The 17,725-nt window shown below is 43.1% G+C and overlaps 2 protein-coding genes across 2 annotated transcripts; both read left to right on the top strand.

Annotated features, from left to right (window-relative positions):
* The first annotated feature begins 7,305 nt into the window (after positions 1-7,305).
* LOC113755605 lies at positions 7,306-9,221 on the top strand. The gene is made up of 2 exons (XM_027299574.1): positions 7,306-9,004; positions 9,121-9,221. Exons 1-2 carry the CDS (start codon positions 7,306-7,308, stop codon positions 9,219-9,221), a joined length of 1,800 nt encoding a protein of 599 aa, XP_027155375.1.
* Positions 9,222-13,456: 4,235 nt separating this feature from the next.
* Positions 13,457-17,230, top strand: LOC113755606 (thymidylate kinase-like). Its single transcript, XM_027299575.1, has 6 exons — positions 13,457-13,802; positions 14,474-14,833; positions 15,604-15,715; positions 15,789-15,848; positions 16,553-16,657; positions 17,005-17,230. The coding sequence occupies exons 1-6, from the start codon at positions 13,774-13,776 to the stop codon at positions 17,119-17,121; spliced, it is 783 nt and encodes a 260-aa protein (XP_027155376.1). The 5' UTR covers positions 13,457-13,773; the 3' UTR covers positions 17,122-17,230.
* The last annotated feature ends 495 nt before the right edge of the window (positions 17,231-17,725 follow it).

Here is a 17,725-nt window from a genome sequence, read left to right as displayed (position 1 = left end):
ATTACTTGTGGTTGGATTGGAGGTTTGATGGCTTGTGAATCCAAGTTGTACTTGGATGGGAAAATGGATAAATACAAAGGGCATGCTGCCCAAATTTTCGCTCGAGAGTTAGGCAAGTGAACTCGAGACTTGAGCGACGACACGAGATTGAAGCGAACTTCGCTTGTTTATGGTATTCGAGTTTTCTTTAGTAAGAGGTACATAAGTTAAAATTTTTGCCGAAACTCATACCCTTTAAAAAGTAAAAGTAGCGACTCTTAAAAATACGATTTTCTCGATTTTCATACCAAGTGCGACTTCCAAAGTATAAATCACTTCTTTATAGAAATTAAAAGAGCGAGCATGAATTTTCTAGAGTTTGCCAAGCCATATAACTACAACTTAAATAAGTTTCATTTACTTGATTTTCTTGAAGCGAAACTCCTATGTTTCGAACCCTAGTGGATTTTAAGGTTTTAAATGATATTTTATCATAGATTTGGACTCCAACCAAGGAGTTGTACTTGAGCGTGATTTTGACAAGCACTAAGTCTTTGATGAGTGCTTCCAAATACATGATTGAACTTTATCGGATAATATTTGCTTGGTTTGGTCGGATAAAGGTGTATTTTATCACACTTGCTCTAATGTGATATATACTTGTTTATTTGTTGCAATTGACTTGATATACTTGTGTATAATATGCGCACTCTCTGGAATTTCAGAAACCCTGTGGCTACTTACTCGAGTCGAGCCGGCAAGGGCCTAGTCGATTAGGTAATGAACCCTGGGTCTCTTGTTTTGTCGAGTAGAGTGCTATCTTCTCGACTAATCGGTATGTTCGAGTATTACCACACGTGTTTATTTTGTCGTTCGGGTCCGGTAAGGGGGCTGATTGGTGGACGGAGATTGAACTTAAAGTGGTGTACTACTAGAATGGTTACTTGAAAGTTGATGGAGTGTCAACTACTACTTGATTAAGTTATGATGAAGCAGTGGGAATTTGGCTCTTGAAAGCCATCTGTATCCTTATCTTTGAAATAATTCTTTTTCTGAACTTTCACACTCGCTTATTTTAAGAGTTCAAATTTTACATATGGCCAACTTGCTACTTGGATCTGCATGAAGTTTTGAAACCTCACTGAGTTTTAGCTCACTCTATTCCGTTAAATTTGTTTTTCTTACAAGAGGTACGAGCGAGAGCGTGAGACTGGTACAGACTAGCATAGTCTGGTTTTTGAATTTTTGCGATTGTATTCGTGCTAGTGCTCAGTTAGGGTTGAATGTATCTGGAATTCATATCTTTTGTTATATTTGGAATTGTATGAATGTTTGGACTAGAGATGAATGTACATATATGTTCCAAACTTGGGAACTATTATTCCATTTACGCTTGAGGTTGTGAACTATTTTATTTCACGTAAGTGAGCGAGTCCTGACGAGAGTTGGACAAGCGGTCCGCTAAACCCTAGGGTATGAACTAAGGGGGGGTGGGGTCGACACAGATGGTATCAGAGCTCTTATCGAGCTCGTGTCGGGAGAGGGTTCTCGGACTGTGGGGATTGGTTTGTTAAGTGTGGAACAAATGTCTATTGTTGGGGACCTTAGATATGTATGTTGGGTAGGAATTTCAAAAGTAGTTGATTTTCTTTTGAGACTAGCTAACTCAAGTGATGGATTATCATATTTTCGGATTCTTGTACCCGATTACCAAAGAGAGATACCTTTATGATAAGTCGATATCCCGAATAATTTTAGGATAAGTCTGGATGGCGAAAGCCAAGATACGGGGAATGCGAATAGTTTGGACTTGGGAGATATTGAAAATATTAGTGAGATTTGGGACCCTTATTATTCAAGTGTACATACCTGGTTGTACTTTTTCAAGTTTTGATTAAGTGTAGTGTTTGAACAATATTTGGAGTTCATGTCCCATAAGGTATGTGATCATATATATAAGGAGAATGTTTTATTTTAAATGTGCTATATTATTTTCATTTTATGATTTGAAATTGCTTTTATCGAACTTTATAGCTCATTTCTTTTGCTTATATCTATATAGTGTATCATTTTTCAAAAGAGAGATGGAGGTTGGCGAAATCAGGGGTGCTAGAGTGGTAGAAGGTACGATTCATGTTTCCCATTGTCTGGCTAAAATTTTGGCTATGGTGAGACCTGAGAGCTAGAGACGGACATGCAAGAAAAATACCCTGAGTTGGTTACGACTAAATTTATGAATTTCAAGATCGAAAATCTTTTAAGGGGAAGAGAGTGTGACGACTTGAAAATTCACCTATATTTTTCTTATAATACCCTTTTATTTTGAATAAGTTACTTTATAATATCTTTACCACTAAATTACTCCCTCCCTAGTTGTAATAAATAATAAAATCGAGAGTTTTATCTTTACTTTTATAGTTAGGGTAAATTAGGATTTTTACGTATTTTTGGCCGTGCGATCACTTGGTGAGATGTGTGTACTAAATTTGGTGGTTAAGAGTGAGTTTTAGATAAGAGAAAGTGTGTGATTAGAAATGCTATTAATAAGTTAGTGAATCATAAGTTAAAACATAAGTACGAGCGAGTTAAAGAAAATAATCTTGAGCCGACGTGTACCGTTTGTTATCGATTGAGTACATCACTTGATCACTACTTTCTTACCCTAATCTTCTTATTTTTATTTCGTCTAATCCTCCTTAAATTACCTCTTAATCCAGCCATCTTTGTTGACTGAGGAAAAGGAAAAAAAAGGAGAAAACTTGGCTTTGACAAGTGTCAAAGATCCAAGGGTTGGTTGACCAAACAAGTTTTTTTTCTTCTTGGTTCATTTTTCTTTATGCTCTTCTTGTGTTGGCCGAAAATTGGGAGAGAAAAACAAGAGAGAAAACCTCCAACTCCAATCTTGAATCTTGCCTTGTTTGAGTTGAAACCACAAAACTAAACCGATTAAACTAGCACCAAGGAGCTAAAGAAGCTTGTTGTGGAGTTGTTTGGAGAGAAATAGCTTGGTTCTTCACTTTCTTCAAGTGTTTTGGAAGATATAAGTCTAAAACTTCCTTTTTCTTTCTTGTTTTAGCAAAATATGAGACAGATATTTTGAATCTTGAATTATGTTGGATGATACTCTAGTTTTGGTAAAGATTAGCGAATTTCATCTAAGATTTGTAATTTTTCAATTTTGATTTATGATGTTTATCTCTAATATGTTGGTATTGACCTTGAAAATGAAATTTGTGAGATGATAATGGCTTGATTGTGATATTTAGCGTTAAAAGATGAAATTTCAGTTTTGTCAAGCAATTTTCAGTTTCGATGAGTAGTTTTAGGGTTGATATGCAAAATTCCAGCATTTGGTGGTGAATGTCAATTTAGCCATATTTTTGGAATCAACTTAGGCTGCGAATTTCTCCATGTTTTAGACTGAATCAACTTTTGGACAAAACATGAAGGCTATAGGGATTTGAGTTCTGCAAAATTTCAGATCAATGGGATCATTTTAGCTTATGATTTGGCCAGAGCACTCCCAAATGCGCAAAACCTCTAATTTTCCTGACCTGTTTTCCATATGTTTCTACTCGTCCATTTTTCATCCTAAAAATGCGAGAATTGGGTGTCGATATCTTCATAGAAAATGTAGGTCTATGTCTTAATTTCAAAAGCCATAAAATTTACCTTGATCTGATATACCTAACTACAGTTATGACCAAAACACCGAAGGATGACAAATCTGCCATTTATAAGTTCTTCTTTAAACTGGTTTCCAACTTTGATATCCATGGTGATAAGTTTATTATTTGGTTTGTTTGGTTGGCTTTGAGGCCTTGAATAGATATATTTTGTTGATTATCACTTGTGGTTGGATTGGAGGTTTGATGGTTTGTGAATCCAAGTTGTATTTAGATGGAAAAATGGATAAATACAAAGGGTATGCTGCTCAAATTTTCTCTCGAGGGTTAGGCAAGTGAACTCGAGATTGAAGCGAATTTCGCTTGTTTATGGTATTCGAGTTTTCTTTAGTAAGAGGTACATAAGATGAAATTTTTGTCGAAAGTCGTACCCTTTAAAAAGTAAAAGTAGCGACCCTTAAAAATACGATTTTCTCGATTTTCATACCAAGTGCGACTTCCAAAGTATAAATCACTTCTTTATCGAAATTAAAAGAGCGAGCATGAATTTTCTAGAGTTTGCCAAGCCATATAACTATTACTTAAATAAGTTTCATTTACTTAATTTTGTTGAAGCGAAACACCTATGTTTCGAACCCTAGTGGATTATAAACTCTTAAATGATATTTTATCGCAAATTTGGACTCCAACCAAGGAGTTGTACTTGAGCGTGATTTTGACAAGCACTAAGTCTTTGGTAAGTACTTCCAAATACATGATTGAACTTTATTGGATAATATTTGCTTGGTTTGGTTGGACAAGGATGTACTTTATCGCACTTGCCCTAATTTGATATATATTTGTTTATTTGTTGCAATTGACTTGATATACTTGTGTATAATGTGCGCACTCTCTGGAATTCTAGAAACCCTGTGGCTAGTTACTCGAGTCGAACCAGCAAGGGTCTGGTCGATTAGATAATGAACCCTGGGTCTCTTGTTTTGCTGAGTGGAGTGCTATTTTCTCGACTAATCGGTATGCTCGAGAATTACCACACGTGTTTATCTTGTCGTTCGGATCCGGTTGTGATAACCTCACCTCACCCTAAGGCTAATTAAAGGGTTCGGCGAACCGCCTGCCCAACTGTGAGGGCCGTGAATTTTCTTATTTTCTAGGTTTTATTTTATTTAATTGCACGCCCTTTCTACATTTTCTTTGGTAGGAAAATTTTTCTAGATAATTTTTATGAGTAAGTATAGGTTTTAGATTATTTTTCTAGTATCGGTTAGGTTTTGAGAAATTAAGAGTGTATACCGGACGTGGGACCCGCTAGTGTGAAAAATTCGGCCAATTAGGTTCAGTTTGGGATATTGGGATTAATTTACTAGGTGCTAAGTGATGAGAATATAAAGACCAAGGCCCATTCAATGATGAGAATATAAAGACCAAGGCCCATTCCAGATTGGAAGATTCAAGTGAAGACTAGTTCGCGGAGTACTAGCTTGCTAATTTGGGTTTTAATTACCATTATTAGTTGTTTGTTAGCATTAATAATTTCGGTCAATTTTCCCTTCACTTTGGCCGAATTTAGAGTCTTAATTTTAGTTAATTAGTTGTTAGATATTTTCACCATTAATGAAGGGCAAGGTCGTCCATTGGACATTCTAGGGTTTGAGTCCTGTAAGGCTATATATAGCCAAGGTTTTCATTCATTAAAGAACAATTCAGATTTTATAAAATATATGTGAGTTTTTCACTCTCTCTTGCCTCAAGAGAATTTCCTTTGAATACTTGAGAATCATTCTCAAGTTGTTCATCGAACTTATCAATCAAGTAGTCTCCTTGATTGTGGCGTTCTACTACCTCCAATTTGGTTCGTTAATTCGAGTAGTTACGGGTTGAGATACTATCAAAATTGTTCGTGACTTCTAGGGATTAGTTGGGTCAAATTTCCGCTGCCTAAGCCATGGTGTTTTGGTTGTCTAGATCGGGGATTCACATCAATTGGTAATCAGAGCTAGTCGACAACCATCAGGTTATATCCTTCCTTTCCGCTTTGTTTCGAGTCATATTCGTTTGTTATTAAATCTGATCTCGTGTGTCAAAAAAAAATTTTTTCTGGTCATTGTTAAATTTCTGGTCGTGGAGTTGTTGAACTAAATTCTGTCTGCACTTGCTTCTCACCTTGTTGTTGAAGTCGTGTCCAGGTCTGTCCGTTTGAGCCTTCATTCCAAAAAAAAAAAAAAATCTGTTCAAGTGTCTCTAATCTGTCCGCACAAGTTTGATGTAGCTTGTCGTGGTTGAGAGACAAATTTTCTGTCCGAAAGCGGCTACAATCTGTTTAAGGTCAGTCCGCAATTGTTTCCTCCTGGCCTTACGTGAAAATTTCTGTTTTGCGTCTCTCTTTTGTTGTCTTGAGTCGAATCTGCCATCGTGCGTGTTGTGTTTGTGTGCGGCTGCCACAACTGGAGGGTTGTCCGTGGGAGTCATTAGGGTTGTTCTAGAGGCGTCTTGAAACGAAAAAAAAAGGAGAGAGAGAGGGAAGCGGCTGCTTGTCCGAAATTATCTACTCATAATTTGTGAGCTTTGTGGGCTGTGAGGAGAAAATTGGCAAGTGTGTGGCCTGTTTGGATTTCCCTTGGCCGAATCAAGAGCCGAATTCCTTAGCTGAATCTGATTTGCTGAATCTGATTGTTTTTTTTTTGTTTCCTTTCTTGGTCGGCCATAATACAAATTGGTAGTGGTGTAAACGGCAATTGCATGAAATCTGATTGGTCTCCTTTGTCGTGCAAGAAACCTGAGTTGTTTCCTTTGTCTCCATTGTGGGCTGTCCAGAATTTGTTTTTCCTTGCCATCCGTGAGCCTTGGGCTGTTTGGGGGTTCACCCTTGATTAGGAAGCGAAACCATCTTGGTAGTCGTGAGTTTGGAAACAATTCCACAGGGTATTTGGTGTAAATTAGTAGTGCATGAAAACTGATTTGCATGAAATCCGAGTGGCCCTTTGACAAGTGAAACCTGAGTTGCATGAAATCTGATTACTTGTTTTTGTCAGCCATACATAAATATTTCCCTTAGCTGAAGTTGTGTTGCATGAAATTTGGTTGCCTGCTTTGGTCGGCCATACACAACTTAAAAGGCGGCCAGCCAAGTCACAAGCGAAGAACACTCTAGCTGACCATTATTTCACCTTGTTGTTTTAATAAAAAAAAAAAAGGTTCCTGTCATTAGTTTTCCTTGTTCCTTGCTGTCTGTTATTGTCTAGTTGCTGCTGAATACAGTATTGTTTCTGTCTAGTTGATACTCTCTTTAATTGCCGCATCTTCAAGTTTTCAATTATCAAGTAAAAAAAAAAAAAATTGTGTTGCGGCCAAAAACAAAAAAAAATCAGTCCAGTCATCAAATTGGTGTAGTCTTCTACATTGCGTCTATTGTCAAGTCCATACTTCCATAAATTCTGTCGTTGTTTTCCGGAAATTAATTCTGGTATTTGTTGGTGTGTTTTAGAGTATTGTTTCTGATTCTTGGTGAAGGTTTGAGCGAACACATTGGGGAAATTTTTATTTCTTCAAGAGGAGTACTTGAGTGACTTGGGAAGAGCTTTGTGAGATTATTAGAGCGGTTGATACACTTGAGTGATACACGAGGGTGAGCGAAACACGTGAGGGAGTGAAGTGAGGTACCTTTTCTATTTTTTTCGCTAACCGTTTCTTGCAGTTGAATATGTCGAACGAAGGAGAAAGTACGTCGGCCTTCGACTTCTCACGTTTGGCAGAAAGTTTGAAAGGAGAATTGGGGCGCCTTATGGATCAAAAATTTGAGGCCATGAATGAACGACTTGGCAGGTTGGAGGAGTTCCAAAGTAGCTCTAGACGAAGTCACCAAAACCCAAGGAGCCGTGATAGACCTGCACTTGAACTTCATGACTCTAACTCTGAGTGTGAATTTGACTATGAGCCAAGGAAACCGAGGAGAGATACTAGACCTGTGGAGGATGAAATAAAAGGGATTAAACTTAAAATCCCTTCCTTCCAAGGCAAGTCGGATCCCGAAGCATACCTAGATTGGGAGAGGAGGATTGAAATGATTTTCGATTGTAACCATTACACGGAGTCTCAAAAGGTGAAGTTGGCAGCCCTTGAATTTACGGATTATGCCTCTATTTGGTGGGATCAACTTCGCATCAAACAAAGAAGGGAGGAAGAGCCAATTATCCGAACATGGGAAGAACTCAAAAGGATCATGAGGAAGCGCTTCATACCAGCGTATTACCACAGGGATTTGCACCATAAATTGCAAACTCTCACCCAAGGAAGTTTGACAGTTGAGGATTACTTCAAGGAGATGGAGATGGCCATGCTACGGGCTGATGTTCGGGAGGATATAGAAGCAACCATGGCACGTTTCTTGAGAGGACTACACGCTGAAATTGCAGATGTTGTGGAGCTCCAACATTATCTTGACATGGATGAATTATTGGACAAAGCCGTCAAGGTGGAAAGGAGGCTCAAGAGGAGGGGTATTCCTCACCAAAGCTCCAGCGTCCAATCTGGAAATTGGAGACCTCCACCGTATAAAGGCGAGGTTACCCACACGAGCGAACAAAAGTCAGCCAGGGCAAGTGGGGTTTCGAATGGAGCATGGGTGGCTGGTTCGTCATCTTCAAAACCGATCCAAAGGGCCGAATTTAAGGCAGATCTAGGGGCATCTAAACCTAGAAACCGTGACACTAAGTGCTTTAAGTGTCAAGGTTTTGGTCACATCGCGTCCCAATGCCCAAACCGAAGGGCCATGCTCATGCTTCCAAGTGGTGAAGTGCTAACGGATGAGGAGGATGAGTATGAAGGCATGCCACCATTGGTTGAGGAAGAAGAGATAATTGCCCCTGACCAACCAGTTGGACTAGGCCTTGTCACAAGGTTGGCATTGAGTGCTCAACGCACAAATGAAGAAGAGCAGCGTACAAATGAAGAAGAGCAGCGTACCAACATCTTCTACACCCGATGTCTAGTTAACGGGAAAGTGTGTAGCTTGATTATCGACGGGGGAAGTTGTACCAATGTCGCCAGTGCCTTATTTGTCAAGAAGTTACACTTACCTGTCCAAGATCACCCTACACCATATAAGCTTCAATGGTTTAGTGATTGCGGCGAAGTGCGAGTGTCCAAGCAGGTTTCTGTGAAGTTTAACATTGGGAGATATGAGGATGAGTTGGTGTGTGACGTGGTTCCTATGCAAGCTGCCCATCTTATTCTTGGAAGACCTTGGCAATTTGATCGCGAGGTTACTTATGAAGGTCATTCCAACAAATACTCGTTCATGCATAAAGGGACAAGGGTCATACTTGTTCCACTCTCACCTACACAAGTTCGAGAGGACCAAAATGTTTTACAGAGGGAATGGGAGTTGGATCGATTAGAAGGCAAGGAAAGGAAAGGGCGAACATTGATCATGCTCGCTAAACCGGAGGACAACATCAGGCACTGGGAGTTGGATCGTTCCACCTTTGTGGTGTTTAACGTGTTTTCATTTGTGCAGGTTGTACGTGGTCAGATATCCTTCCTCTTGCAGTGTGCAATACCCGCAACCATCGAGATCTGTGCAAGGAGTGCTGGTCCAGTAATTCCAACCAGCACTAGTCGGGTTACATTGGCCTTTGATGCCATTTTTGCACGTCTTGATGCGTACAACGCGCAGCCCAACCAAACCTTGGTTCACCGGGCGTCCGCTCACGGTCCACCCATAGGCTTGAGACATCACTTGTGTGCCCATTATCATGGAACTCTTGTTGTCCGTAACATGTATCTACCACCACCACGAGTTTTCCTGGTGTCCCACAAGGGTGTCCTGATCTTTCTTCGCTTGAGAAGGCGACATGCAGGCTGCTTGGTGACTATACACATGCTCTCATCACTTTTGTTTTGTAAGAAGAGTCATGATTTGGGGACAAATCACCTTTAAGAGGAGGGGAATGATGAGAATATAAAGACCAAGGCCCATTCCAGATTGGAAGATTCAAGTGAAGACTAGTTCGCGGAGTACTAGCTTGCTAATTAGGGTTTTTATTACCATTATTAGTTGTTTGTTAGCATTAATAATTTCGGTCAATTTTCCCTTCACTTTGGCCGAATTTAGAGTCTTAATTTTAGTTAATTAGTTGTTAGATATTTTCACCCTTAATGAAGGGCAAGGTCGTCCATTGGACATTCTAGGGTTTGAGTCCTGTAAGGCTATATATAGCCTAGGTTTTCATTCATTAAAGAACAATTCAGATTTTATAAAATATATGTGAGTTTTTCACTCTCTCTTGCCTCAAGAGAATTTCCTTTGAATACTTGAGAATCATTCTCAAGTTGTTCATCGAACTTATCAATCAAGTAGTCTCCTTGATTGTGGCGTTCTACTACCTCCAATTTGGTTCGTTAATTCGAGTAGTTACGGGTTGAGATAATATCAAAATTGTTCGTGACTTCTAGGGATTAGTTGGGTCAAATTTCCGCTGCCTAAGCCATGGTGTTTTGATTGTCTAGATCGGGGATTCACATCAATTTCTATCTGGTGATATCCCTTAAAGGCATCCAGAAAGCACAAAACGTCAAAACCCACGGTAGAATCTACTAACCTGTCGATCCTTGGCAGGGGAAAGCAGTCCTTTGGGCAGGCCTTGTTAAGGTCCGTGAAGTCCACGCACATCCTCCAGGTCTGATCCTCCTTTTTGACTAGGACAGGATTGGCCAACCAGGTCGGGTAGTGGACCTCCATGATGATCCTCGACTCCAGTAACTTGCCGACCTCTGCCTTGATCACCTCATTCCTCTCGGGAGCGAAGCTCCTTTTCTTCTGCTTTACCGGCTTGAAGTGAGGATCCACGCCAAGGTGGTGGACTGCCAGGTCCGTTGGAATCCCAGGCATGTCGTCCACCGACCAGGCGAAGACCTGGGAGTATTCCCTCAATAGAGCTTTCAAACCCTCCTTCTCCTTGGCGGGTAACAGGGCTCCAATGCGGAGAACCTGATCGGGCCGATCCTCCCTTAAGGGGAACTCCTCCACCTCATCCTGGGCACCCAGCTGCTGGGCCTCATCCCCTGGGATGTAGGGTTCCAAACAGGTTGTCTGGGCGACCACCTTCTCCTGCCCCCGAAGCGTGGCCAGGTAACATGCCCTGGCTACCGCTGGGTCGCCCCGCACCTCGGCTATTCCCCCAGGGGTGGGGAACTTGATGCTGAGGTGGAAAGTAGAGGAGATAGCCCGGAGGGCGTTCAAAGCGGGTCTCCCCAAGAACACATTGTACGGGGACGACTGCTTGACCACCACGAAATCAACGAGGATGGTCCGGCACCTGGGGGCCTGTCCTACTGTGACCATCAGGGTGATCATCCCCTCCGAGCTGATGGGTGGTCCGGTGAAGCCCACCAGAGGCGTCCGGACCGGGGTCAGCTGGTCGTCCCTTAGTCCGAGCTCCTTGAACACCCTATAGAACATAATGTCAACCGCGCTACCCTGGTCGACGTACACCTTCCTTCACCCGGTAGTTGTTGGTGACGATGTCTATCACGATGGCTTCGTGGTTCCCTGCGGCCAGGGGGACTGCATCCCTGGGTCCAAAGGTAATTTCCTCGTCCATGCGCAAGCGCTTCAAGGAGTCGTCCCCCTCGGGGGGAGGTCGCTTGTTCTTCCGAGCCGCATGACTGTCCCCCCCCGTGGGGCCTCCGGCGATGGTGTTTATCACCCCCGCCAGGTTCTGGGTGTCCCGGTCGGGAGAGCAGTCCCGAGGGGCGTCACGCCGCTCCGGGCGGTCGCGCCTCCGTCCCTCGTGCCTATCTCCGTAGTGGTTGCGTCCAAGCCCCTGACCTGGTCGGCGCACGAACCCCCCTAGAAAACCGCGCTGGATCAGGTCCTCGATCTCCTTGCGCAGGGCCCAGCACCCCTCCGTGTCGTGCCCGACGTCGCGGTGGAAGGCGCAGTACCGATCCTGGTTCCTTTTGTTCCGGGGCGTCCCCATCTTGGGCGGCCGATCTCCCAGCCCTTCCGCCTCCATAACGGCCAAGATCTGGGCTCTGGGCCGTGTTAGAGGGGTGTAGGTCTTCTCTGGGAGGGGCGGCGGAGCTGGTGCCCTATCCTTGGAGAGACGGTCGAAGACGTTCTTCCTGACTTGGCCGTCCTTGGATTCAGGAGGGTTTGCCCGTCCTTTCCTGTCCCCGAACTCCCGATCTGATTCCCGTTTCAGGCGGCCGGCCTCCTCTGCATTGGCGGCGGCGTGAGCCCGGGTCAAGAGCTCTCCCAGGTTCTTGGGAGGTTGTTCGACAAGCTTGTAGTAGAGATCCTCTACCCTCAACCCGTTCATGAAGGCGGCCATGACCACCTTTTCGTCCTTATCCCTGATCTGCAGGCTCTCTGTGTTGAAGCGCGTCATGAAGTTCTTCAGGGACTCATCCGGCTTCTGCTTAACGGCCATCAGGTGGGCCGCGTTCTTCGAGTAGGTCTTCGAGGAAACGAACTGGGCGGCAAACTGTCTGGCCAGCTCGGTGAAACTCTGAATAGACCCCGGTGCCAGGCCCTGAAACCAGAGCCGCGCCTTACCCTTGAGAAACATGGGGAAGGTCTTGCAGCGGAGGGCATCCGCGGCGTTTTGCAGACGCATGTGCGTCAGGAAGACCGAGAGGTGGTCTTCCGGGTCGGTCGAACCATCGTACAGCTCGATGTTCGGGATTTTAAACCTCCGGGGTAACGGGTAGTCCTCGATCTCCTGGGTGAAGGGCGAGGCTGCGTAGTTGTCCCCGTACGGTTGTGGTCGCAGGATCTGCTCGAGCTCATCCCGGACGGGCTGCCACTGGGGTGGGTCGCGCGGGCGACTCCTGACAGATCGGGCGGGGGAGCGTGCGAGCCCATTTCGCGTAGGTTTCCGTGGGGAGGGGTCCCTTGGTCGGCTCCCCACGGACCGGTCGTGGGAGTACCTCTCGCTATCCCCGACCACCGAAGCTCGGTGACGAGGGGGAGTCCGCGGCCGTTTCCTCCTAGGGGGCTGGTCCTGTGACCCATCCTCCGAAGGGTCAGGGATCGACTCCTTCTCCTTCTCCTTCTCCTGGGCTTTGGAAGTTGGTGCGCCCCCCGCCTCCTCTCCTCCTTTTGCCTGCCGGATTATATCCTCCAGCATGGGGAGATTCTCTGTCACGAACTGGAGCATCTGCCGTCTCCGGTCCCCTGAGAGGGCCGAGCCCCCAGCGCCCCCGGCCGCTTCGTTCTCCTCTCGACGAGACCCCTCCCCGGCCCCGGCTCCGGTGCTTTCAACGGTTCGCTTGGACCGTGTCCTCGCCATCAACACTAACAATTACCTTTCGGTTCCCACAGACGGCGCCAACTGAAGAAGCACGGAACTTCCCCTGACCGAGCTGACCTGGTGAGCTCGGTGTGCCGATGGAAGAGCTGGTCCCAATCCTGCAAGACAAACAAGGGTAAACTAGCAGTGGGGGCCCGAGGGTTGTCCCCGGGGGCGCTCCGACGGTCAAGTTAGTTCCTGGCCGGCGGACGGAGCGGTTCTTGATAATGTATTGTACGAGCAATCTGCTAATAGTGAGCGTACCTTGCACAGTTGGTATGTGCTACCATTTATACCCGCTTAGGAGTCCGACCTCCGTACGTTTCGGGACTTGCCCTGAATAGCTCCCAATCCCGTGCCTGGGGGATCCTCCCGCCCTCTGCGGGGCAGCTCTTGGGAGCATCCCGGAGCCCTAATGGCCGAGCCCTCTTGGACTGGTTCCCAGTGGGCCCAAGGCGCGAGCCCGGCTCGGATTGCCCTTGGGCTGACACGTGTACGGGCCCAGGATGGGACCTCTGCAGGGGGAAAATGATAAATAAAATTTCTCCTTTTTTTTTTTTTCAGCGTTCCCTCCTTCGAGCTCTTGCACATCCTGGTGCTCCGCTCCATCAAAGCTTAGAGGATGGTCATGGCTTCTCAAGAGTAGCTCTAACCTTCGACTCCCAACTCCCAAGTCTCTCCCGCCCGTCAAATTCCCACAAAATTCGATATTCATTTCCGCCATTTTTAGTGTCGAGAGCCCCAGCGAAATTGATCTCTGCTATTTTATTTTTGGGTTGCGTAATTACTATAGGTCGTTGGATCTGGGATCTGGGAAATCAGTCGAGTCTATTGCTAGCATGAATGGTGCAAGGGCTCCCAAATACGTATGACATATGCCTGCTACTTGGCTTAGTGAGTCTCTGTAAGTTGGGCTCTACTCAACCACTTTCACTTGTTCTGTCTGTTGATGTTCTAAATTTACAGTAGTATTCTGACTTTCTCTGCTCGCTGTTGGATTTCTTTTTGTGCATCAACGAAGTAAAAAACATGTCTTCGCAATTCGTTGGCACAACAGTAGGTTCGTTGGTTTTATTACAAAAATGTGAAATTGAATCCATGAAACTAGTATCCCGTCAAGGGAAAAGCCCAGAAATTTGCAAATTTTGAATGGCGACAGCTCAGTTTCTTTTCCTTAGCCGCAATCAGATGTATCTTGATGAGCGTCTGTTATGCTCTTTTATCTCCCAAAAGCTGTACCTTTAGTTTCAATTTTGACTGGACGGGAGGTTCCCCCAGCCTGCTTACCTATGCCTTAGTGTGCTTGTAAAAAATGCGGCTTAATTTAACTTGGTACATCATGAAAACGAAAATAAAAAACAAAAACAAAAACAGAAGAAACTAGCCAACAGTCGTCATATAGGTTCTCCTTGGTTTTTCAGCCAACGATTTGATTCCTTTCCATAATATGCTTTTAGTTGTTTGAGGAAATGCCATTTTTGTCATTGTGGTTCTCTCCGCATTTTCGGGTCCGAGCTCTCATTTTTGCTTTCTCTTCTTCTTCCAACAAAATTTGTCTTTGTTTATTATGTTTAGATTTCGATATATTGGAAGGCTAGGGCCTTGCAAGTCATTGAACTCTCGTTTCAATTGGAAGTCCCCGTCGAAGCATTTGTTTACAAAAATCTGCATGGACAATAATCAGTGCATTAGTTCGAAGTGGGATCCAAGAGGAGCTTTAATCGTCTTTGAAGGTCTGGACAGATGTGGAAAGACGTCGCAATGTAGCAGACTTCTTTCATCCTTGGAGAGACTGGGACATTCAGTTGAATCTTGGAGATTTCCTGATAGAGATACCGGTGTTGGCCAGATGATTTCATCTTATCTTTCCAACCAATCACAGTTGGATGATCATGCCATTCATTTACTCTTCAGTGCAAATCGGTGGGAGAAAAGGTTGCTGTCCCCTTCTGGTTGCTTCTATTTCTGTAATTCTGTGTTGGAGACATATGAGGTTACTAGTTGACATGTAATTACACGGGTCAATAGATCAAAATTATTAATGTTACGTTCACCGGAAATTGCAATCCCATCTTTAGTAGTCTTCTTGCGTCGTGCAGTATAAATAGTCCTATCTAGGTTAATTGCATGCTTCTGTTGTCTTGATTTTAGAAGTGACTCAAAACTGGTCATGTAAGTAGCATATAAAATAGTGAACCTGCAAAAGAGTTTGCAGTAACAAGTTACAGAAGTGCATTCTGGGTTTTTGGATGTAGTTGGTGTTAGACCGATTGGATAATGATTTGATGTCTTTTTGTGGTGAAACATGGATTGCTGTTCTATAGAGTGAGTATCAGGTCTGCAGATTGGTGTCTCTGTTGCTAAAAGGAGGGTTGAAACTTCTGAATTGTGATTTAAACCAATTTGAGGAAACTGTAGAAATCAGCTGGTAAGATAGGCGAGAAAAACAATTACCTAATCAGGCTGGGATGCAGTATCACAAACTGAGCTCGGTGAAAAGTCTTACATTAGTCTTGCACTTACCTGAAATTAAGGGCTTGGTTGTAACAGTCACTTTAGTTATTTTTCGGCCGGTGCAACTGGCTCTTACAACTATAGCTGAGTCTGGTTGAAACGGTCTATGTGTGACTGTGCAGATACTGTTTGCATACAAAGTGAATTTTAAGTGAAGTATTTGTACTCAGTTATTGGATGATTTGTTGCAGATCATTAATGGAAGCTAAGCTGAAGAGCGGAACCACTCTCATCGTTGACCGGTATGCCTATTCTGGGGTAGCTTTCTCTTCTGCCAAGGGACTTGATATTGAATGGTGCAAGGTAAAGACACTTCTAGTTTGCTCTGGCATCTAACTTTGGATTACTTAGTCGTAATGCTCCACTTCTTCTGCAGGCTCCAGAGTTGGGGTTGTGGGCTCCAGATTTGGTGGTTTACCTTGACATATCACCAGAGGTAATCCTTAATGAAATCACTTGATCCAGAATAAGAGTTATGTGTTGTGCTTGATCTCTTACAGAAGTCGGCATATTTGTAGTAGATATGCTGTTATTCTGGCAAATCTTTTGTTAGATGAATGAGGAGAAAGACTGATTTGAGTACCTTATTTCTCAATGAGGGATGTACTTTGTTCTCCATCCGAACTGTGTGTCCAAGTGCGACTTTTTATAGCAATCGGACCTCTTATTCATGTTTATCTTTCATCTTTGGTTTTTGGTGGAAACTTTTGTATGAAAATAAGTAATATGTTTATACTATGTAAAATTAAATGCTTTAAATGATTAGCATAAAAAAGTGCTGTTGACTTGAGGATTAAATGACGACATTCACTTGGGATGGGCGTACATTAATTACTCTCATTATGTTTTTTTTTTTTTTAGCTGCATTCTGAGTGGTGTAGATGGTGCTTGCCTAACACCACATTTGTTTGTTAGAATTGGTAACAGTGTTTAATATGAAAATATCTAAACTCTTCAATGTGTACTTCATTGAAAAAATGCACTCACCTGGTGGTGCTTTATCCATGTTCAATTGGATTCCATGGATTTAAAGGACTGGTTGTCGTTTCCTTTATATTCTGGTGTACCCATACGAAAAGCAGCACACCTGTCATTTATGTATGCCACGCTAAGTTGATTGATCGTTTTGGGAAATAACAGAAAGCTGCTGAAAGAGGAGGTTACGGAGGGGAGAGATATGAGCAGCTTGAATTTCAAAGGAAAGTTGCACAATCTTACCGGGCACTTTCTGATGCATCTTGGAAGGTAATAGATATAAAGCTCCAGTCGTTTCATTCTTTTTTCTCGATGCAGAAATGATCTTTGTGTTATGTGAGGAACTCCAGGTTTTATAGAGTCTACAAGTTATTTTGGTGCCGTTAATGGGCGATTACCTCAAGGCCTTTGCCTTCTGTGCGTATCCACAATTTTCAAGAAATGCTGATTGTCATATGGATGATGCTATGTTTGTGTAAAAGTTTATATGCTGTGAATTAGGTGTCCTATCCATTTTGTCATGTTGAGGCCATTAAACAGATGTTCTGGGCTTACAAGTTATGGGGCTGGAGCATTCTCCATATTGGCGATGATCTTATTTCTTTTGTTATTCGTAGGTTATTGATGCCACCCTGCCTATCGGAGTTATTGAGGCACAGCTAAGAGAAATGGCGGTCGATTGCATCAGTACATGCCAAGAAGGCAAATCTCTCTCGGAGCTCTGGTCTTCTTAATTGCACGTGTTCATGTCCTCTGGTTGTTTGGAACGGTAAAATTTGTGGGTCAAAGTGTGAAAAGATTGTTGGAATCCACCTTTTTATTTCACGTAATATTGTTCATGCCTTCTGATTCGGAGTCTTCTGATTCAGTGTGTTTGGATAGCTGAATTATTTTATATAATATTTTACTTGTATCATAAATATATTTTTCAATTCATTTTTTTTATCTTATATACATCACATCACAAAAAGTTTTATAGTAATTATTTCAAATAATACTCCACCTAAACATATAACTCCAGGAACGTGTGAATTGCTCTGTGAAGATATAAAATCTTATATTGACTTGGTAGAGCCAACGAATCGAATTGATGGGGTCTCATCTTGGTAGAGCCAACGAATCGAATCGATTGGGTGCGTTTAAACTTGGCAAAAATTTTCCCTGTTGCGGCATAAATGAGCGTGCTTGGGTGGGAGATTATTTGTGATAATTTTTTAAAAATATATTATAGGTGTTATTTTGCTTTGGAATATGTGACATGAAAAAAAATAGTTGAAAAATGTGTTTTTAGTACAATTAAATAAACCTTTGCAAATAATAAGCTATACAAATAGACTC

The sequence above is a fragment of the Coffea eugenioides genome, unplaced genomic scaffold, assembly GCF_003713205.1.
Source record: "Coffea eugenioides isolate CCC68of unplaced genomic scaffold, Ceug_1.0 ScVebR1_1610;HRSCAF=2490, whole genome shotgun sequence".
Taxonomy (NCBI): domain Eukaryota; kingdom Viridiplantae; phylum Streptophyta; class Magnoliopsida; order Gentianales; family Rubiaceae; genus Coffea; species Coffea eugenioides.
This window is presented reverse-complemented; position numbering and strand designations above follow the sequence as displayed.